Here is a 3144-nt window from a genome sequence, read left to right as displayed (position 1 = left end):
ATTTTCAAGGCACTCACTGTGTTTCAACATACTAACGGAAACATGTTTATGGATCAGAATGGAGGAAAATGCAAAACTAATGGACTATAAAACTGAGTACAGTCTCGAAGCTGCGGTCTGCAAGTACCGTAATGCTAAGGTTTCGGGGTTTGATGCATTTGGCATCTCCTCCAAACGGATGGTTTGGGAGCTCGACCAGAGAAAGAATGCACATTAAACCCGAAACTTGGGTTGGTTGATAGAAAGTTGTATTTGAGAGTGACCTCAAAATTCAGAGCATAAGATTACATTTGAGAGCAGAGACAAAACTGGCTTCAAGACACTGCACTATATAAATTCAACTGACTGATTTATTTATCAAAACATTATCTCTATAAATATAGCTCAAACTACCCTGCAACTATACTATATGTACAGATCCTGACATGATCATTTTATATAATCAGGCAATTATTCTCAAATATATAACATAATAGATAAAAATGAGAAATTTATTAGGCTGGAGACCGAAGTTGTAATCAAGTGGTATCCCGGTTACAAAGATTGTAACCTGATATAAGAGAGCTCAAGCCGAAGGCAGCAAAGGCAAGAAATGACACAGAGATTGATGCACTGGCCATCAATGTAAACTGGTCTTTCCCCCAGTTAGAAATCCAGTCGTCCACCCTCGTTGCTGCTGATGAAGATGCTGAGATCAAAAGATAAGCCAGAATCTGCAAACGCAAGAAAAAGGTGTTGCTTAGCAACTAAGTGTGACAATATGCTTCGAATACTCAGAATGTCTTACGACAACTCAAACCAATGGCAAGTTGAGGCTATGACTTGCCTGATCCATTGAAAAATTAAAATGGTAACGTATATGGTGAGAGAATACGTGATTTTCCGTGCCTAAACTGTATGCTACATCAAATGCTTGGAAACCAGAATATACAAACCCGATAATGTTCACAACTAGACAATACCTGCATATCAAAACAAGGTAAATGTTCAATATTCATCAGATAATTCGATCACAAACAGAGCATAATGAAGACTAAAGATTCTCGTGTGACTGATACAAACTAATTTGGGACTAAAGCGTATGATGATTGCAAGAAAAATGAGGAAAAATTAGTGACGAGATAATTTTGAGAATTCATGTGTTAAGCAGAGATTTTATAGGCGTATAGCTACGGTTGATTGCTTGGGCATTCTTGGCAGGGAAAAAGATTATATATATTGGGATCGTGCTAGACGACTAGGGCCAATTTGCCCTCGAGTGAAGAAATAATGTAATTTTCCAAAAACTTTTCTCATCATTGAACACTAAGTTGTCCCTGCAACCCCTATAAAAGTTATTCATTCACCAAGAAACCAAATTTACACACGTTTGAGCATGAAACTGAGAATAAACATGCAATAACTTGAGGAAAAAACCATAAGATTATACCTATACTCCTTATATCGATCAAAAGAATCACCACTCCACCCCTTAGTCTTATCAGCAGCCATAATCGAAAATGAAACCAAACATAAGATTACTTCAAACACTCTAAACACCAACTCAACCTTTCTCGCTGCTGCACTCCTCTCCGACCTCCTCAAAATCGATGCAGCGGCCCTCGAACGCCTCTCCTCCCCAACTTGATTCTCCCCACCACCGCTATTGACATATCCTTCCTCTAAGTGACTACCGCCACCGTGGACTACCCCTATCTTCTTCACCCCAGGTGGCGGCTCCTCCATCACCAACCTATTCAATCCCAATACCACCGGAGACCCCCCTTTCGACGGAAATTCATGGTTCTCCGACATGGGTTTTTCCCTCCTGCCACCTTTCACTCCTGAAATGGGATAACTCCCCGTAAAACCATGATTCTCAGAGGCGGGCTTCTCCGAATGCGGCCATGGCCTCCACCCCATCCTCCCGGCTACCGGAGAACTGACCGGAAAATTCGAAGCCCCCGGAGAAGGCACGGGAGAATAGTACTTATCAACTGAAACAACTGATTTAAGACTCTTGTTGGTTGAATTATCGTTTTCCTGTTGGAAACAAGGGTCGTCGGAGCGTAGGGGAGATTCCGAACGGAGAGGGGAGTGCCACGAGTCAACCTGGCTCGCCGTGGAATCGGTGTCGGACATTGATAAGTGGCCGTTGCTACCTCTCCGGTGGCTTCTTTTACTATGATTACTGCTACGGTCTGCGTTATCCATCGGATTGAATCGCTGCCTGACGAGGATTGCGCTTTGATCTTTGTGATGGAATTTGAATTCAAAAAGGAAAACAACAAAAAAAGCGAAGGAAAAAGGAAATTGAAATGGAAACTTTGAGAAAGAAAATTAAAGTTAAAGCGGTATGTGGGCTTTTCTTTGTGTGTTACTTTAAATTTTGTGAAGTTTGCCTAATGTAGTTGATAATTAATATTTAAATCTATTATAATTACAATTATGTCCAATATAAAAATAACATTTCTTGTTATTTTATTTTATGTTTAAACCATATTTTTTTTATGTTACTTCAAAGAGAATTTGTCAAAAAATCCATATTCTCATTCTCAACTTTCTCTTCACTCCTTACCCCACTAAAACTTTGTTTCAACTCCCCATATCTTTTAAATTTCCAAATTTACCCTTATATCTTTGTTTTGAATAATTGATTTTTCATTTGTATATAATGGTCCATCATGTTTCCGTAAAATAAATTAAATCTTTTACCTCTTTGATCGGAGTACCGTTGGGTTATATCCACCGTATTTTACGAACTGCTCCTCACAGTCCAACCACACGATCACCGATGGTTACAGACGCAGATTCATTCAGCAGCACTTGGCACAACTCTAATTCGTTTCCTACCTTAGAGTGTACAATAAAAGATAAAATTTTGAAAATAGTACATGAGAGGGGCCAGAGCAAAGATTTCTTTTATTCAAACACAAACATTTATTTATTACATAGTAACTTCTTGTAGAGGAGCAGAAACTTGTTTAGCTACTAACAGTAGCTAACCTCACTACACACATAAACTTGAAAGAAAATTATTACAAATGGTTTGAAGAAAAAATGAAGAGGTTGATTGATGTTTTCATCTTCCTTCTGCTCTTTTATTTATAGAAGACTCCTTCGGATTTGAAACTCGGACTTCAAATCTTCATAAGCCTTTACAGC

General features: G+C 38.9%; 1 protein-coding gene across 1 annotated transcript; it reads right to left on the bottom strand.

Annotated features, from left to right (window-relative positions):
- Positions 1-313: 313 nt before the first annotated feature.
- Positions 314-2351, bottom strand: LOC140803210 (uncharacterized). Its single transcript, XM_073158948.1, has 3 exons — positions 1430-2351; positions 827-962; positions 314-713 (listed from the first exon to the last, which is right to left on the bottom strand). The coding sequence occupies exons 1-3, from the start codon at positions 2191-2193 to the stop codon at positions 519-521; spliced, it is 1095 nt and encodes a 364-aa protein (XP_073015049.1). The 5' UTR covers positions 2194-2351; the 3' UTR covers positions 314-518.
- Between the last annotated feature and the right edge of the window lie 793 nt (positions 2352-3144).

Source organism: Primulina eburnea, chromosome 10, assembly GCF_022965805.1.
Source record: "Primulina eburnea isolate SZY01 chromosome 10, ASM2296580v1, whole genome shotgun sequence".
Classification (NCBI taxonomy): domain Eukaryota; kingdom Viridiplantae; phylum Streptophyta; class Magnoliopsida; order Lamiales; family Gesneriaceae; genus Primulina; species Primulina eburnea.
This window is presented reverse-complemented; position numbering and strand designations above follow the sequence as displayed.

Excerpts from the sequence above, each read along its gene's own strand:
- LOC140803210 (XM_073158948.1), bottom strand. The coding sequence starts at position 2,193 with ATGGATAACGCAGACCGTAGCAGTAATCATAGTAAAAGAAGCCACCGG. Across the intron at positions 963-1,429 it reads GATCGATATAAGGAGTATAG|GTATTGTCTAGTTGTGAACA; the intron begins GTATAATCTTAT and ends TTTGATATGCAG. Across the intron at positions 714-826 it reads TTAATTTTTCAATGGATCAG|ATTCTGGCTTATCTTTTGAT; the intron begins GCAAGTCATAGC and ends TTGCGTTTGCAG.